This window comes from Acanthopagrus latus, chromosome 21 (genome assembly GCF_904848185.1).
Source record: "Acanthopagrus latus isolate v.2019 chromosome 21, fAcaLat1.1, whole genome shotgun sequence".
Classification (NCBI taxonomy): domain Eukaryota; kingdom Metazoa; phylum Chordata; class Actinopteri; order Spariformes; family Sparidae; genus Acanthopagrus; species Acanthopagrus latus.
This window is the reverse complement of record NC_051059.1, coordinates 20,717,192-20,735,213: the sequence shown is the minus strand read 5'-3', so window position 1 is coordinate 20,735,213 and position 18,022 is coordinate 20,717,192. Positions and strand designations below refer to the sequence as shown.

Sequence of the window (18,022 nt, the reverse complement as noted above, 5' to 3'; positions counted from 1 at the left end):
AGGCACATGCGCACACATCTGCAGCCACCATCCAGCCAACACAGCCAATTCCTCTGAAGACAAAAGACGAGTCACACACCGACACACTGCAGCCCTCAGAGGAACACATGCCACACACACACACACACACATACGCCTGTTGTAATGACACTGCAATCCCCTGTGGTGACAAAAAAAAGAGAGAGAGAGAGAGAGAGACCGGCCTATGCTGTCATCTGTGTCTCTCTGTCTCTCTTTCTTTCTGCCAGTTTTGCCAAGGGAGGGCTATACGTGTGAACTCCCACTCTCGCATTAGACGAGTGACAGGGAACAAAAAGACATGAGGAGCTCATGAGGAGAGGAAAGAGCAGAGGAGAGGTGTGGCGACCAGCTGAAGCACACGCCGGTCAGAGAGGAGGCGGCTCGAACTTGTCAAGGCAGCACACTGTATTCTGAAAAGCAATCACCCAGCCTCTCTTGGACCTCAATTTCCTACTTTTTATACAATTTCCTAAATTAGTCACAAGACATCTGAAGGAAAATAGTGACAGCTCTTGTCAGCTTTTACGTCCCCAAAAATGAGTCATATTAGATGTGAGCATATGACTGTTTTTCTTGGCTTTGGTCGGAAAGTTGCAGTTCTTTTATCACATGCAGTACGTAAGAACTGGCCACCTGTTGAATTTAAATTCAAAACTAACTGGTAATTGCTGCTCACTGTAGCTACCGCTGGCTAGTTAGCTCAGTTAGCTGGTCAGCTAGCTGTCTCGGCGGTTGAACTCAGAGCATTGGGGACCTTTGGACTGGGCCTGGGCAGGGGCTAACTGGTTAGCATGCTAATTTCATTAACTATCTTTTCAACATTATACACACTCCTCTTTGACTTTGACACTATTGCTTCTTCCCACTCTATCAAATATGTCTCTTATTTGTTTTTATGTTTCATCCAAAGTTCTTACATAGTAATCCTTTACAGGAGTTATGCTTTTTTCATTCTTGTGCGTGAAAAAAGGTTAAAGTCTGCACCAACAGAGGCTCCTCTCTCCAACAAAAAACACTGCTCCTTAAACGCCTTGTCAGTAGTTACATGACTTTGTGACATCATGCTACCTCTCCATGTCACACATTTGCATAATTTCTATATAAGTAAGAATTTATTTTGCCCAGCTGCTCTGTTGCTGCAGTTGTAGCTCAGGCCTGTGTGAGCTTACCAATCAGAGCGGATCAGGCCTTAAAGAGACAGGAGCTATAACAGACCGTTTCAGACAGAGGGAGAATACAGCACTGCAGCACTAGACTGTATGAGAAAACTGCATTTAAACTGGTAATCCTAATCTAGCAGTATCCAAAAATAAAACGATGAGCCTGAAAACGAGTCTCCTTTAAACTGCCTGCCCAAAAGCGGAGTCAGTCTGAGATGACTACTTTACTTGAAAAACAGGCAACTGTGCAACTTGTGAAAAAGTTCCCATATGACGCAAAGTTCAGAGCAACTAAACATGTTTAGACAGACTGTCCTCCAGGTTAGCATGTTTGTGAGAGGCCTGGGAACAAAATCGATTACACAAGCGCATTTTTTTTTTGTTTTTTTTGTTTTGTTTTGTTCTTTTTAGATTTTAACCATTTTGACTCCACCACTTCTTTTTCTTTCTTCCGTTTTACTTCGTTTTTTCCTACATTTAGCTCAACACAGGGCGGAGCAGCAAAACCAAAGCAGACCAGGGCCAGTCAAAGTCAGCAGTCCATCGGCCCTCTCTCTCTCTCTCCATGCCTCTGCCTCTCTCTCCCTCGCTCTATGGTGAACATCAAACACACTGTGGTCTGTTTCATGCTCCCTGCAGCCCATTATGGCTTAATGCTTCAAGAGGCTTCTTACTGACTTCAGCATTTTAACAACTCCAGCATATTCAGTTGGCAAGCAAACACACACATACACAGAGAGAGACATGCGCGCACACACACACACACACGCACACACACACACAGGACAGGCACAGACAGGAGCCCAGATGCAGGGATTCACACACTTCAAAACTGCAGCAGAGTTATGAGCCTGCAAGCTGTGATACAGAAACAACTGTTGCCATTGCTTTTAATCCATCCACGAGGGGAAGAACAACAGATGCGCGCGGGGCTTCGGGCCGAAATTAACCTTCAAATAAGCTGCGGCCCCTCTTATCTCCAAGTCGGTTAATGAGTTCCATTCATAAGGCGGCAATATGTAATTCAGTTGCGATCAATTAGTTATCCGCTCTATGGAGAATAAGAGCAGCGCATCAGCGGGGATATTAATGGGATGGAGATAAGGCTACTGTCCAGAACGGCCCCGCAATGACAAAACTGCGAGCTTATCTCGACACACACACGCAAACACACACACACAGTACTTAGTATTTTTGGTTAAAGTTTGGTCCTTTCCCAGTCATCCATGCAGCTGGCATGAATGAAAATGTAAATAAAGTAGGGTGCTCGGGGTGGAGTTTTTCTCTCAGCACGGTTAAGGGAAGACTCTCTTTGACAACCTAAAGGGACAGTTCACCCCAAAATTAAAAAGTACACATACCTGAAGTGCTTTTTATTCATCTACTGGTGTGAGTTGCCGAGGTTTGGAGATACCGTAGACTGTAGAGATATCTGACTTCTCTTCTCTAATGTAACGGAGCGAGATGGCACTTAGCTTGTGATGGTGAAAAAACTCAACTGCAATGTGTCCAGAAAAATCACAACCCGGATACTCAACTAGGACCTTGTTATGAGCAGTTGTAATGTAGGAACTATTTTTCTCTCTTCTGAACTACAGACTCATATCACAGGAAAGAGAGATTAATGCTGAGATGAGTTTTCTAAATGCTAATTTTGGCACATGAAACACTAGAAGCAGAGCGCCACATCTCTACAGCCAACATCTCCAAAATGTGGAATCTCACACCCAAAACAAACCAGATGGTTTAAAAGTACTACAGGCAAGAGGTAATATATGTATATAATCTTTTTTTCTAATTTTCTTTTTTCTATCTAAAATCATTTCTACATTTTCTTTTTTTTTGAGAAAAAAATGTAATCCTTTATTACAGTACCCTTCATACAGATGAGAAGACGGCATTTGTTTTCGTTCGCTTCCTGTTTAACCTTGCTGTTGTGTAGCCTTTATTGCTCATTAAGATGATGCCATTCAGCTCCGACTCACGCCATATTAAAAGTGTTATGAAAACATCATGACGTCCGACCTCATGAGATTATAGCTTTTACATAAAAAGAAAAAAAAATGACCCAGACGGGGTTATCCTTGTGCGTATGGGGCTTTTAAGTTGCTCACCATGTAATTGCAATTTCCCAGATCACACGTCCTTCCCCGCTGCTTCTCTCTGCTTGTTTACTGCCAGTGGGATACAGCAACCCCCAAAAGTACTTTAAATGAGGAACTTAACACAAAAAGTACAAGCGCCATCACAGTTATGTGACAAGATGTATGTCTAAAAGTAGAGAGGTTGACTATCATTATGTCTAATTTAATGACATGTCCATCTGTAAACAGAGTATCGCTATTACTTTTCAACTATGACACACGATTGCTTGATGTCCATCACAGGGGTCTTCGTGCCCGGTACTTTGGACATTTGGAGACACAATTGAGCTTGGCGTCACTTTTAACAGGGCGATGTCAGAAAACACTGTCAACACGTGTTTTATAATCCTAAGTGGCATCAAAGCGCATTGCTGAGGGGACAAGATAAAAAGGAAGGAGCGCTCCGCAGGTGAAGCAGCATCACGAAAGGGTGGTGGAGCTGGAGGTTCTTAAGCTAATAGAGAGTGGTGGTAGATATACAGATACTGTCTGAGTATATCCACAGAGATTAAGAGCATACACACACACAACTCAAGTGGATGGGCCATTAGTGGAGGGGTTGGATGTTGGGTCAGTTGTTTTCTCATATAGCATATTTTTGACTTTGTATTTTTGCTTTCGCAGCTTCTCTCCGGCTCGCAGCCATCTCCATTTAACCTTTTGGCTGCAAAGTGGTGAAGAGGGAAGCTACCACACTGGCAGCCATTACCTTATCATCAGCCTCAGTCGAAGAGGTGAGGAAATCGCTGGGGGAGATTTTTTTTCCACCCGGTGTGTGAAAACCGTCCTGCTCTGTTTTAGCTCTTATTTTTTTTTTTACAGCTCTTGCACATTTTCGAGACTTGCAGTGCACCCGGCTCCACAGTGAAGCTGCTCAGCTCAAAACATACTTTCTACTCCCATACTTTTCGCTGTGGGCTGCCACACTGATCGGCCCAATATTTCCAGCCACAAATCAGTCTCCAGTCTACAACGGTTCCTAGCAGGCCTGGTGAGCAGCAATCCCACTGTATCATTAGCCAAACGCTGGTTAGGGATGACACTTGAGCGACTCACAGACGGCCCTGTAGCAACCGGCAATCAACAACAACACAAATACAGCATGGGAAAAGCCAGCGCCACACCGAAGCGCTACTAGCCTTTCCTGCAGATGTCTCATGCAGCTTGTCTCTTTGTGTAGGCCTCCGTGACATTGAGCATCTAGCACTCATTGGCTGCCAGCTGCTTTCAAAGAGCGTCTGGCGCCTCTCTCCTTAAGAGGCGATGAGAGAGAGACACAGAGAGATGAAGAATGTCATCCCCCTGAAAGACAAAAAGATAAGTCATCACGACTGTAATGATGGGGCGGGACAGGGAGGGGGCAGTGCAGGGAGGAGACGGATGAGCCTCATAAAAATCAATCATCCGTTTTCGGTAAACGACGACGAGCCAAAAAAAAAAAAAAAAAATCAGTGTCCAAAAAACTGATTACACTCGATGGAGTTAAACTAGCATCATCACTTCAGGTGCATCAATCAGCTCACCTGATCACTCCCGAGCCGTCGCTTCTCATTTTTCCACCTCAACTGATGCCGTCGCCGCGGTCCAGCGAGCAGCGCCTCGACACAGCGATAACAAACAGCTCACCCTCAGCTCGATAGCTTTCTTCCACGTGGCTTTCTTTTTTTTTCCCCCTCCGGTGCAGATTACTTAAGAACAGGAGGGGACCGAACCGAGTTGTTACATGAGGCGTATCGATGCGAGAGCAATATCTGGGAAATCTTCTTTCACCGCTGACTGAGCGTGATCAGTGGGATGAGGGTGTCTTGCTTTACCTCACATGTTGAGAAAAGCAGGTAAATAGCAGATGAGACTTTCTTTGCGCGGTAGGTATGTTCGCCGAGGAGTTTCGTACATCGCGCAGCAGTGTTGAAGAGAATTCAAAAAGTGATTTGACTGTAGACGTGAGTCAAGGTGATGCCCTCAGTGCATGACCTTGAGTCGGGGGCCCTGCCGATACGTTACCGCGGGAAATATCCTTTTGCAAATGTCAGCGATCGTCCGCAGCATTCAGGTGGCTCATAATTTGGAGGCATAAATTAAAGCTTTCATATTTTTACTGAGGTGTTTAATATGCCAGACCGGAGCGGGATGAGCGGTTATTTATGCTCGAGAGCCAAGAGACGGGGACACGGGGGAGAAATATTGTCAAAGCCAAATCCCCCCCACCACCACCTCTACCATCTCTCTTTCTCCCTCTCTCAGCTCTCTATCCGGTCCGCCTCACTCCCTTATTCTCCCTCGTACTCGGAATGCAACAAGAGGAATAGGTGGTGTCATGACAAGACAGATTTGCTCTTTAACGCATTATGGATTGCAGACATTTGGAAGAAAAGGGGATTTCTAAGGGGGCCGGGGGCCAGCGTTAATTCTGTCAGATGATTTATTCAGTATGGTCAATCAATTAAATTAGAAGTGTCCAGTTGCGACTTCAACCCCTGGCTGCCTTATGATATATGGCACAGAGATGTGAGCTAATAGTTTCATCACATTAACGCCCCACCCTCAAAATCTTGTAATCTCTCCTCCTATCTTATCAGTGCAATCACCGGGGAGGGATCAGGATAACTTTGCTCCAGATTTCATGTTCCTCATAATGTTCCAGCATCTCTGTTGCAGGTGTAGCTGTCCAGAAACTGAAGGGAAATAACCTACAATCCGTTAACCCCCCCATCACGACATAGTGCAGAAAATATAGCAGTTTCTACTTTGGGATCATCCCCCAGTGTTTGACCTTTGTGCGAATGCTGCGGAAAAAAAAGTCAGCCCTCGCGTGTCTCATGGCCAATCCCGTGTGCACTAATGGACAAACATCGCTGTCATCACAGGAGTTTATCTGCTGTCACAGCGGTGCGGCGCTGTGTGGAGAATGGATCGGACGACATAGAGGAGGTGACTGACGCAGAGTCTGGAGGGGATGTTTGAGGAGAGGGGTTATCAGATTGTAGCAGTGTGACAGAGGGAGCCGCCGGAGCGAGATTCCTCATGTAACACCGCACACGTCTCTGCTCGGATCGTTTCAAATATTTGCGTTGCACTCGCAGAAAATGGTTCCTTGCGTTTCCTCCCATCTTACAGCTTTGAGGCGAGGGAATAAAAAAAGAAAAAAGTTAAAAATGGACTTTATTTCCTTTGAATCCGTGCACTGGAAAGTGGTTGTGTAAGCGCTCGCAGTCATGGCCTCCTGTCTTGTCCATGCATGTACGACACTGTAACTGTAGAACCTGAAATTGCAGTAAACCTTGTGTGTGTGTGCGTGTGTGTGTGTGTGTGTGTGTGTGTGTGTGTGTGTGTGTGAAAGCGTTGCACTGAATTCCAAGAGAGGCACACGTGTAATCATCTGAACTGCACACACAGGGGCTTGTGACTGTCTGACATCAGGCCAATGACACAGTGAGCAGCATCGTCTCCACAGCGCATGGTCAAGTGACTTGGCCGACAGTTTGTTGGGAAGAATTTCCCCCACATGAAGACGGGGCAGGCGGCTTATGGGGAGGGGAAGATGAAAGATCAGGGTGTGTTTGGGGGGAGCGATGGGGAGGCAGATCCTGCATCTGCCCCCCCCCCAAAAAAAAAGTCAAGCGTGAGAGATTTTAAAGGGGCTTTCTCACATATTTCTCAATCGAGGGATCAAAACAGACAGGCTCGTCCGTGACATGTCTGTACTCCCTTAATATCTTTTCAAAGCTGTGTTTCATCTCAGGTAATAACTCCTCTGCCTCGCCGTGTGACATGAAGTGAGCGTGAGGCTGCAGATTCAAAAAGGCACGAAGACAGAAACCCAGTTTCCAGCAAGCGAGTATCAATATACTTCATTTCGAGCTGAACAAGACACATCTTTAAGTTACAGTGTGTGCAAAACTGCATCAAGCACAAACACACACACACCCACAATCAGTCATTTCTTCAGGATTATGTCAGATCACACCAACACTTACTGTGGATACAATAAATGGTGCTGCTGCAGGTGCGACTTTGGCCCCAAAATAGACTCACATTCCTAGGGGGGACTTGCAGAGGGATTATGCTTCTCAGTGTCATTGAGTTTATAGCGACTGTATGGTGCTGCAAGGCGCGTTGAACACAGTAAGAGGACCATTCAGAACAGTTAATGTGGAGTTCTGGAGGATCCTGGACGTGTGTTTTTTTGGGGGGGTTCAGGGGTAAAGATCAGATTTTGGAGTGCGCGCAACATGACCGCAACAGGGTGAATTTAAAGAATAATCATAATGAATAGAGGAGCTCACCTGATATTTCAGCCTGGGGGACACCATCCAGGGAGAATCCTTTCCCGCTATAAAACTGCCGGATATCCGAACAACTCCGGGCTTTGCTGGTGCCTTTGTCCCCGCAGACTGGTGCCGTCAGAGAGCACACAGCCAGAGCCGCTATGATGAAGGAATCCATCCCAGCCGACTGCTGTATGTGGACTTGTGGTCAAGTGCACAACAAAAAAAAAAAATCCGACTTGTATTGAGTCCTACAGCGGGTCAGTAGACTCCCAGTGAGTGGCCGCGTGTCAAACAGAGCTACTGAGTGCTGCTGTGCGTAAAATATCCTCCACCTTCCTTTATCTCCTCCCGCTGCCCCTTCAGTGCGCTGCTGCACGGCACAGGAGCGACTCTTCACAGCGCAGCAGAGGTCCCGAGCCGATGTGGAGCGGACGGGAGCTTCAGTGTCTCTCCCCAGATATCTTCTCACGCCGTGCGCAGGATGAGCGCAGAGCTCCTGGCTCATAAATCCACTGTTTTGGGGAGAGTGTTGTTTTTTTTTTTTGTTTTTTTTTTTCGGTTCACCTAGAAAAGAGAGAGAGAGGAGGGGAGAGAAGCAGGAGGTGAGAGAATTAGGTTAAGCAGTAACCAGCTGAAATAACTGGAGTCGGAAAATGGCAAGCGTGTTGCGCTGACGCGGAGCAGCCAGGTTCTGTCGCCCCGGCGCACCTACCAGCTGTGACGGCCCCGGGAGGGATCTGAAGGGAAGAGGTGCGCACAGGCAGGCAGGCAGGCAGGCACCGCAGCTCGTTTCCAGCTCAGGGTTCTCTGAACGATGCTATGCCAGCGCTGCCACTCTGTGGAATGACGAGGAGGCGGGGGAGAGAGAGGAAGAGAGACTGAGAGAGAGAGAGGGAGCGAGAGGGAGAGAGAGGAAGAGAGACTGAGAGAGAGAGAGGGAGCGAGAGGGAGAGAGAGGAAGAGAGACTGAGAGAGAGAGAGGGAGCGAGAGGGAGAGAGAAAGAGTAGACGAGGTTTCGCGTTCCTCCTGCCATTTCCGTTACATTCTGTCTCATCTAAATATTATTTTTAGACACCTTTCAGAATAATATTACTGCAGCTTTTTTTAAATTTATTTTTAAAGGAGGCATCTGTCATGTGCAGTTTGCGTCAGGCCGGAGTGTGTACGTGGGTGTTTGGCGCACTGAAGCTGGTGTGCTTCACTGTGAAAGAATGCGCCGCTGACAGCAGCCAGGTGTCACAGGTGAACTGTGGGCGTGACCCTCGACCCCCCACCCCCTTTTTTTTCTTCTTCCAGGTAAACCCATCCGCCAGTACGGTCAAGCGCTGAGTGCCTTTCGTGCGCTCTGTATGCGACTGTAACTGCGCACTATGCACTGCGCCATGTCGCTCCTCAAGGTGCAATTAAACTACAAGTCGCTACCTGCCCGGTGCTGTTGAGTTCACCTGTCACCTGCTGAATGCCTTCATTATCTCGGCTTCTCTGCCTCTGTGTGTGTGTGTGTGTGTGTGTGTGTGTGTGTGTGTGTGTGTGTGTGTGTGTGTGTGTGTGTGTATGTGTGCGTGTGTTGTGTTGTGTTGTTACTAACGCACTGTGCTCCCCTTCAGCACGAGATAAAAACCTATAAGAATTCTCCTTCTGTGTCTCCTGCTCTTTCCCATCCAGCCTTCTCTCGGCCTCTCCTGTGGGAAGCCTGTTTGTCTAAGTGGGTTCTTTTTTTTTTTCTTTTTTTTTTGTTTGGTGAATTCTAAAGGAAGTGCTTTGTTTATGAAACAGGCTACATTTCATACATGCCGGGCATTTTTTCAGTTTATTCATTACATCTAATAGGAACAGTGGCTCCTGGTTCCCACATAGAGTGAGCTGGTGCCTCGTCATGACCGGAGGCAGCAGAGTGTTTACAACTCATCCTTAGTTTTTCAGAAATAATTCAGATGTTTACCATTCGAATGCTCTTTCCAAAGGAGATAGTTTGAAGACAGTTTTAGGCCTCTGTAAACTTAAAGGGTAAGTTCACCCCGAATAATGAAAATTCAAGTCGTTATCTTCCAAAGCTCAGTGCCGTTGGAGAGTGGGATGAAGTTAAGCAGTCTACAAAACATTTCTAAATCTTGCCTTTCAGTAAAAGAACGTTGCACAGCTCTCCTTAACAAATGCAGTCGATGGGGACATAAAAAGAAAAACATGAAATGGCTCTATACAGCTCATCTGTACAGTAATCCAAGCCTCCGGACGACCCTCAGATCCCAAGATGAATTGAAGAGATGCTATTTACACCCTCGACGCAAGGTCAAGTCGAGGTGCGCGCTAACACTTAGCAGCTGCAGTGGAGACCTCAGCTGACAAAAGGCTGTAAATAATGTCTTAATAAGGCTGTAAAGAAATGTTTTGTGGACTGCGACACTGAACTCGGGGACTCGTCATGGGGATGAGTAGATACTGACAGCATTTTTACTTCCAGGTGAACTTTGAGCATCTGCACATTAAGAATGTGTTTAATATTGTAGCGAGCAGCCGCAGGAAGCAGGCAGAGAGTTGTTGTTGCTGTTGACAAGCTCCAACACAACAACTAAGCCTTCTCTCACACAGCATGGTAGCACCTTAGCAACATAACTGTGATGATAACCACCGTTTCCCTCACAGTGTGATGACTGGTGGTGACTTAATGTTAGAGAGATTCATGTAGCCTTCCTCTGCAAACGGAAATTCTCCTTTTTTTTTTAATGTATGCAAGAGATAAACGCTCACTCAACTCAGGTTGGTTTGAAACCCTCTGCCCTCTTCCTGTGAAGCAACAGTTGACTTTAAGAGCTGCCAACTTTGCACTCACTTCCTCCTCTGTGACTGGGCATCTCAGTTCAGGTAAAAACAGGAAGTCGTCCACAAAGTGCACCATGCTTCCTGTGATGCTGCAGACCTATAAGCTGTTCAGCTGATGTGGAGTGACTCTGCGATTTTGGACCTTACATCTCGGACAGCTGTGTTGTAGCAACAAAGGCTCGTGCCTGCGTTCTCACTTAAAATAATGCCCCCCCACCACCCACCCACCCCGCCCCTTCAGTCGTCGCTGTGTGTGAAATTGAATCAGACGGCGTTTGATGGTGTCGCTCCTGCGGGAGATGCTTTTTAAGGATTGTTTGTGGGAGAAGATGCCACGGCGCATTATCGCGGTGACACGTGGAGAAAAAATACACTCAGCCGCGGCCCTGAAATAACCAGCCGTCACGCGACGGTGAGACACAAAACGAAAAGCGAGGAGCTAGCAGAGAGGAGACAGAAGAGAGAGAGAGGGAGCCACATGGGATGAGCGGTCATTTCCTGCCTCCCAAATCATTCTATTTATGAAGGCGGACATTGTTTATGAATACATTAGGAGATGCTACTCTATAATTAGTCTGCTCCTCATGACTGGATGAGTCCAAACAAAAGAGGACAGCGCGGATCCGCATATCGCTAACTGACGAATGCGCTGCCATTATTACAACTCCTGAAACGAGTAGGCATGAATTACACGTCGGTTCCGCAGTGTGAAGTGTTGTTCTCGTTTACAGCCTGTCCATGTGTACTCAGCAAAAATCTGGTACTATCACTCTACTCGAGGTGGAAACTGTGTGATTGTTGCAATTTTTTATCCTGTGTATTTTGCTTTTCTTGTGCCTCTGGTGGAACACGGGGGGGCAGAGTTAGGCACATGTGGCCAGAGGTTAATAAGTCTAGTGGCCTCAAAGTGTGTGCGTGTGATAATATGTTCTGTCGGCGTTATATACGGCTATGTGTATGCATGACCTTTATGTGTGTCCGTGCACGTTTTTTGTTTTTTTTTTTTGTCCTGCCGTGTGTCGGAGGCAGCTATGCGAGTTTATGTGTCTGACTGTGGCCCACATGTGGCCAGAGGTTCTGCAGTCCCGTCGGAGGAGCCGATCGGCCCCTTCCACTGTCTGGGCGCACAGGGATCGAGCAATTAACGCTCAGTAAAGCCGCAAAAACAGCCATGTTTTCTTGGGGCTGCCACCCATTGATGTTTTATTGGCTCTGACCATGAAAGGCCCTCTAATGAGGAGCAGGATGCTGGGTTTTTTTTTGGGGGGGGGGAGCAAAGCGAGAGGAGGGCAAAGGGGTGAGAGAGCGTATAGGACTGAGCAACTGTCAGATTAGTGTACACATGCGGCAATTATGTGGCGGGCGTTTTCTGGGGCGCGACGAGGCTCTCCAGTGAAACTTACACCGCTTCTACACAGAAACGCTGCAGATGTTTCACCGCTCGTTTCAGGAAAGACTCTCATACTTTCAAAGATGAACGGGGAAGAACTAATTATTATAACACAACTTCACAAGTGTATGCTTCTTATGTATATGTGCAGTGCCTGGACCGTAGCTACTCCACTCCTCATCCACATTTAGTTACAGCGGCCAAGTATAGCCCTGTCAAAGAGACGGCTCTCAGTGCTGCTCTTTCGCGCTCACTACAGTGGACCTTCACATGCAGTGACTCATGTTCCCGTGGTGCTGACTACAGCACCGACAGCCTCCGCTGCTGGTTAAAAGGAGCACTATGGAGTTCCGGCGAGTAAATTCTAACGAGGAGAGAAAGATCTTCCTGGACTGAATAAACACACCGGCCTGCCACCTTTCCAGCTTCAGACAGTGTTCTGTATCATGACGTCCTTATTAAAATTCTGAGTTTTCAGAATTTCTCCTCCAAATCTCCCACAGTGGTCCTTTAAGCTCTGGAGGCCTAATTTCTAGAAAGCTGACTTCAAGATCTTTAACCTGGAGCTTCACGTAACCTGAACTTCAAAGAGGAGTAAGGCATATTTTATTAATCCCCATGTCTTCACCCTGCTGTCATTATTATTTCATTTTACACACAGTTCTTTGAATATACACACACACTGACAAACACGGCCTATAACACAAGCAGTAAAGGGGCACATTTTAGCAGAAATCATTCAAAAACAAAGAAAAATGAATGTGAAGGAAGAGCAGTTTTGACGTCATATCTCTGTGATGTGTTGGATAACTACTTAAGTTAGCATGCTTACCAGCTAGCTACGAGTCCAAGTTCAAAGCTCTTCTGCTGACGGTGTAAATATTAGCAGTCCCCAAAGTGCTACATGCACGGCTAACTGGGCTAACTTGCTAATGGCAGCTATGTGGGGATATGCTCCACAGTGCCCAGGAGTCGAACTGGCACCTCTCCACCTCTCTTTGGTCCCTATGATCTGAGCTACTGCTGCCCCAAGTGACGAAAGCTGGGACTGACTCCAGACCCCTGGAACGCTTGAAAAGTCAGGCTCTTCGATCCTGATCCTCAGACCTCTGGTGTTTCCCTGCTCCAACAAACCTGAGCCAAATGATCAGCTCGTCATCAAGCTCTGCTGAAGTCTGATAACGACCCGTTCATTTGTATCAGGTGTGAAAGGCAGGAAGGAAAACTGTCTGGGACTAGGGGCTATAAAACTGATGGCTGGATGGCTCTTCAATGTCGAGCATCTTAGAGTCGAAGTTAGGAAAATATATTTGTCTTTTCTTCAATTTGACCCATTCACTTGGGCTTATTGAACAAATCCTGTACAAGAAGGACAATAATGTGCAATGCTTTTTGTGTTTCTGTCCTACGAGGGCATCAGGAGGCTGCACAGCGTTGCGCAGGTGAAAATACGGCACTGGCTGATTAATTTACTGATTGCAACAGTTCGCTGCTGTCAAACTCGAGACCCAAGTGTGCTCTTATCTCCTCTCTTTTCTCTCTGCAACCAGGAGAGATTTGGAAATGTGCTGCTGCATGAAACATCTGTTGGCGGCGACTGAACAGCTCCATCAAGCCACTAGAACATCTTTATTGTGGAGCAGCCAGAGGGGAGATGACTGTTGCAACAATGCAGGTGCACTTACCTTCCCATACCAGTTTTAAATATTGCTTGGGAGGAGCGGAGGGAGCAGACATTAACACATAAAGGGGAAGGGTGGAACTTTTACATTGTAAATCCTGTCGTGGGTTGCACTTGTGCCGGTATCCACATACTGTATATAGTGAGGCAGTCTAAAATCTCCTCTTCGAAGTCAGCATCGCAGCCCAGAGAACAGTTTTATGAAGACCTTAATGACAAAAAGAGCAGACGACATCCAGATCTGGTGGAAGCCAGACATGCACACACACAGTGACACAGTGAGGGAGCAGCAGGATTGGCTGCTGCCGGGTCTCAGCTGGGCTTCCACGTTGAATACCAGCGTGTCGTTTCCACAGACGTAATCGGCCTTCGCAGGGAGATCATTGCGTCCTCTACCCTTAAAACCGGCCTCGCATCGATTCTGCCTCGTTTTCTGGGGTTTTTTATGTCAACCATTAGCCTGAGTTCAGCACATTCGCCAGGCTGCTTGAGTGCATGGACATTACTCACCGGGTCTATCTCTCCCCCTCCCCGTTTCTCGTTCATTGTCTCTTTTTCTTCGGTCCACCTCGCCGCTTGCCCTCTCTCGTAAACACCCGTCTTCCTGCTCATATCCAACCCCCTCATGGGAACACGCGATCCTCGCCGCCCCCCCCCCACCTGTTAAAAACCCTGCCATGCGTGAAACTTAAATTCAGACTTGTTGTAACACCCTGCCTTCTCCTCCTCCTCCCCGCCTGTCCCTTTGCCATTTTGCCGCGCTGCATCATCCCTTGATCACGTTTACCCAGTGGCTGTCTGTCTGTGCAAACACGGCCTCCACAAACAGCCGATCTGCATATCTCCACATACCTCCCCAGCTGCCGGAGACGGATGATGACAGGGGAAGGAGAAATGTTGATGGTGAGTGCAAAGGGTTGACAGATAGCATTGTAGAGAAAAATTGAGAAATAGCGAGGGAAACCGGCAGGAGAGGAGGGGAGGGGGAGATGAGGAGGGGAAGAATATGATGACGGATGACTCGGGGAGAGTGACAGAAATGCGAGTTGGAGGGAAAAAAGACAACACTAGCAGGGAGGGATTATGTGTTCAAAGTGGCGAGGATGAAGCACTGCAGATGAAATAAACAGATTTCAGAGGACGGGAGTGAGAAGAAAAAAGGGTTAGAATTACGTGAAAACAAGCGATGGCCGGCGTGGTCGGATCTTGGAATTCTTGGGGTTGTTCCTGTCGCGGATGAGAAATGCTTCCCGTGGTGTGTTGCGCTGTGCTTTTTTGTATGTCTCTGTGGGTATCCTGGCATCTCTGTTCAGTAATCTGAGCACACTCTGGTTTTCTCCAAGTACGAACACAGGAAGGGAAAAAAAACCTTAAGTACATGCACCAAAAAAAAAAAAAAATCAGCAGTGGAATGTAAGTATATTTACCCAAGTATGGCGCTTTTAAGTATTTTCCACTTTGCTCAACTGCGTACCTTTATCTCAGAGGCAGATGTGGCGCTCTTTTCTTCCGATACATTCACCTGACAGCTGAAGTTTTCAATACCTTCCTTTTTCTGGGGAAAACCACATACCTCCAAATGTGGCAATTCTGAACGGGAATGTTCGTGATAAAAAGAAGGACACGGTGTTCCTTTATTTTCTTGAGAAAACTCTCCTCGCTTCCTCTTAAGCTAAATAAACAATTTAAAACAACTCAACCTCTCGGATGAGCCAAGAGATGCATCATCACGAAGCTAAACAAAAGCAAGAGTTGATTTTTGAGAGGTGTCCTTCGTTCTCACAGGACAGCGATGCAACAAACGATGATGATTTTTGGAGAATGCGAGGCGTTGCTGCCGATTAAACAGCCCAACAGAGTGCAAAGTAGTTCAGATCAGCCCGACCTTAAGCCTGTGCATATGCATATTACTTAAAGGAGAGGTTCACCCAACAATGAGAATTTTGTCATTATTAACTCACCCCCTTAAATGGGAGGAAGAGTTAAAGTTGGACATCAGATCTTGATTGGAGATGGGCAGTGGAGCTAATACACTCTTCTTCTGTATGTGTCAGACAGGGATTGATACAGTTTAAGGTGTTACACAGACTTCATTTATCAAGTTTTGAATGGGATGTTTGCTGTTGAATATGAAAAATCAGTTTGATTAATTGATATTATTGCCGATATGGAGATAGGGACTTGTTTTAAAAGGTAACAGCTCTGAGATCCCTTCGACGAAAATCCTCCACTCTAGCTGCTAAGCTAAAACTGGTAGCATGGTCCTCATCCTCATGGTGGGTGAACAAGCTTGACCCTTCACTGATCATCTACTTGATGGGGGGGCTGTTCAGGAGAATGGTGCAACACTGATTTGCCGCAAAGCTCCATGAATGTTTTGTGACTATGAAACATCACCTGACTCTCCATCAGACATTACTCAGGACGCAAGGGCATTAAATCTAATACAGACTCCACTTAAATCTGAATAATTGCCACTGACTGCAGTGCTTTAATCCTTGTCCTTTACTGTAGCTTATGCAATCGCAGAGACAATAAAAGGAAGCGCACATAATATTTATGCAGACTTATTAAATAAGAGAATCAGACCCTGGCCTTTTTCTTATCTCGCCCTCTGATACACGGCGGCAGACTCTCCCCATCTGGCAGCGGCGTCTCCTCGCTCCTGCACCAACTTCATCCAATTATTCTCTTCATTTGCCTGCATGCTGTTCTCATATAAATATTCCACCTCCTCTATTCGTCATGTGTCTTAAAGGATAAATGAACAGCTCTCCTCATCTGCCTCCCGCTGTGAAAACTCATAAACTCACGGGAAGCGATGACAAAAAAACTGCGAGGTTCAGATGACCTCTCGTGACCAAATCTCGCGCCAGAAACTGTTTCCTTGACATATAATACATATTTCTGTATAATTATTCAATTTCGTGGCGGTAACCTCCGGGTCCGTTTGCGACGAAAATAACACGGCTGGATAATATTTTTCCTAGGGGTGACCTTGACGGCAACCTTGGTATCATAACACAAGGAACAGGCCACGCGTCTCCTTTTGAATCTGATGCCTGCGAATGGTCCAGAGTCAACTAACCTCAACTTTCCTCAGGTTTTTCTGCGGGCGGATCCTCAGTCAGACTGGCAGCGTCTCCCTCCACGTGGGCCTTCAGAAACAGTGGGAGGCCACATCTCCGTGTGGTTCTCAGCCCCCTGTGAGGAGTCCTTCATTATTTTCCCACTGCCACTTCAGAATATCCACACATTCCTTCAGCATTCCTCTCAGGCCTCCCCTGTACAGAAGTGTTTCATCACACTGCTCCTCTTCACATTTTCTCCAATTTGCTTTTTAATGAGAGAGACTGCATAAGAAGTGTAAAGCGTCAGCGCTGACTCAGTTTGATCACCAGACAGTAAGTGACTGTGTAAGGACTAATCTTGAAACTGCCAGCTTCCACACTTATTTAATGTATTTTTTTTCCATCTTAAGAAACTCAACTTCTGAAAGCCACCAAGCTTTGGTAGTGGTTTTGTCTAGAGCGTCTCTCCGTCGGCCTGTCTGATCAGAGTTGAAGCTGCTAATGGGGAATGCAATTTAAAAGGACGGTTTTCTCAGCGCTCGCTTCACGTGGCGCTGTAAACTGGATTGTAAAACCAATCTCGCCTGTAAATCTGTCTGCAGAGGAACAGTCCACCTTTTGTTGGATTTCGAATGAAGACGTAACGCTGCGTCTGCATCTCCTGCAGCCAGAAGTGAGCAAATGCCTCATAATTGATGCAAATGAGCCTCTTGACAACAGCAACAACAACAAGGGTGTGCTTAGCATGTAACGCTGTCATAATCAGTGATGCGCACATGCTTGTTTAACACGGGGACCTACAGTGAGAGGATTTCTTCAGAAAGGGAAGGACTGTGATCAGTCATCATTTGTAATTGCAAGACTATTTGAACTCATCGTTTGACAAGAAGAGCGTCTCCTGGACAAGGTCTCAACACACCAGTGTATTCAAATAACAGTCAGACTCTTGTTAGATCTTTATCAGTTCCAATTTGTTCCATCTTGGTATTTGAATACATTTGTAGATTGGAGTCGGTGAGCAGTGGTTTATTTCCCTAATAAGGGTATCTAAATTCAGGTCGAGTAAAATCAGTTTTATTTGAAATTGACTCGGCCATGATATCATCTCAGCATTAATGCTGCTGCCATTTTTTTTTTTTTTTTTTGTAAAAAACCTTCACCTGTCGTATTCTGCTGCCTGAAAATCCAAATGGTTTTAAATAATGGACATTTTGACTTGGAACAAAAGGCCACCAAACAAATAGAACTCAGGGTTGGCCAGGCAATCAAGAGACCGGTGCGGCCACATCTTTACAGAGGCCTGCCTCCACCACAACATCCCCGACCGAGCTGCACTCGACGGGCAGACCGAGCTCTGAGCAGACAGAGCACAGAGTCTGTGTTAACCTCATCGATGCTTGGTGCTCAAACGCAGTCCAACCTGGTGGGCGCTGTTTGTAATATAAAATATATTACCTGGAACT

General features: G+C 46.5%; 1 protein-coding gene across 4 annotated transcripts in view; it reads right to left on the bottom strand.

Moving 5' to 3' along the window:
- The window catches only part of gpc1b (glypican 1b), a 76,883-nt gene extending 63,949 nt beyond the window's left edge, over positions 1-12,934 (bottom strand). Inside the window, exons 1-3 of one of the 4 annotated variants that reach the window (XM_037084344.1) lie at positions 12,640-12,934; positions 8,309-8,562; positions 7,612-8,160 (exon numbers count right to left, since the gene is read on the bottom strand). In XM_037084344.1, coding sequence (XP_036940239.1) covers positions 7,612-7,771 — 160 coding nt within the window. In that variant the 5' untranslated portion in view covers positions 7,772-8,160; positions 8,309-8,562; positions 12,640-12,934. The remainder of the gene's footprint in view (positions 1-7,611; positions 8,161-8,308; positions 8,563-12,639) is intronic. The other 3 variants (XM_037084343.1, XM_037084345.1, XM_037084346.1) reach the window with 3 other exon arrangements.
- Between the last annotated feature and the right edge of the window lie 5,088 nt (positions 12,935-18,022).